At 50.0% G+C, this 1,197-nt stretch overlaps 1 protein-coding gene across 1 annotated transcript; it reads left to right on the forward strand.

The window, feature by feature from the left end:
• Positions 1-284: 284 nt before the first annotated feature.
• On the forward strand, positions 285-635 carry LOC116244892 (vacuolar protein sorting-associated protein 26B). The gene has a single exon (XM_031616705.1). It carries the CDS (start codon positions 285-287, stop codon positions 633-635), a length of 351 nt encoding a protein of 116 aa, XP_031472565.1.
• The last annotated feature ends 562 nt before the right edge of the window (positions 636-1,197 follow it).

Consider the following 1,197-nt stretch of genomic DNA (forward strand, 5'->3'; position numbering starts at 1 on the left):
ACTCAGAAATCTACTCCAATAAAGATCTCTCCACCGAGTTCAACTCCCTCTCAAAGGAGCTCTAGCCCGCTGGAATCCTCTCAGAGACTAAGACCTACAAATTTAGGTTCCCCAATTTCGAGAAGGAGTACGAGACATTCAATGGGATTGCTGGCCGCGTGAGGTATTTCATCCGCGTGGTGGTGGCCAAAAACTACAAGTTCTCCACAACCAAGGAAGAGGACTTCGCAGTGCTGCTGCCTGACGAGACAGTCTAGAGAGACACCGAGGTGGTGCCGATGAAGATGGAGGTGGGCATTGAGGACTGCCTCCACATCGACTTCGAGTATAATAAATCCTTCTACCACCTCAAGGATATCATCATCGGCAGGGTCAACTTCCACCTCGTCAAAATCAAAATGAAGAGTATGGAGATCGCACTCGTCAGGAAGGAGACCTTTGGTACTGGCACCACCACCAAGACCGAAACTGAGACCCTCGTCAAGTACGAAGTGATGGACGGTTGCCCCGACAAGGGAGAGTCCATCCCCATCAGGATGTACATGAAGGGAGTGCAGCTCGCCCCCTCCTACAAGAACATCCACAACAGACTCTCAGTCAAGTACTGGATCAACCTTGTCCTGCTCGATGAGTAGGACCGCAGATACTTCAAGCAGACTGAAATCGTCATCTACCGCAAGCCCTGATTGTTGCTTTTATGTAATGGCCGAAAAGGCATCATCCTAATTGCAGTCCTCCTAAGTTATGAATATCATTATAACCGAATGAAGTCCACCAGTCCCTTCCGAGAGAGCCGCAACAGCCAGGCCCAATCCACCCAGCAGCAGTACGAGGAGGAGTTTTGGAAGATCAAGGCGCAGAGGCTATAGGCCAAGAACGCAGAGCTCACCAAAGAGAACCAGGAGTTGATCAAGAAGAGCATCTAGAGCAGCAAGAGGGAGCAGGAATTGATAGATAAACTTGCAGCTCAATCCACCCTGGATCGGTCGAGGAGTAGGCGCAGGGATGAAAAGGATAAACAAGCTGAGGTGGAGTCTGCCGCCAGAGAATAGATCGAACGTCTGGGGAAATAGATTAGGGTCCTGAAGAACGAGCACTCCTTGGAGCTTACCAAGTCCAACTAATAGTGCAAAAGATTGAAGAAGAAGGTGGGAGAGCTGGAAGCAAGGCAAATATCTTGGGTCTCTGGGGATGACC

Source organism: Nymphaea colorata, unplaced genomic scaffold (assembly GCF_008831285.2).
Source record: "Nymphaea colorata isolate Beijing-Zhang1983 unplaced genomic scaffold, ASM883128v2 scaffold0366, whole genome shotgun sequence".
NCBI classification, from domain to species: domain Eukaryota; kingdom Viridiplantae; phylum Streptophyta; class Magnoliopsida; order Nymphaeales; family Nymphaeaceae; genus Nymphaea; species Nymphaea colorata.

Coding starts and splice junctions, on each gene's coding strand:
- LOC116244892 (XM_031616705.1), top strand. CDS start 285: ATGGAGGTGGGCATTGAGGACTGCCTCCACATCGACTTCGAGTATAAT.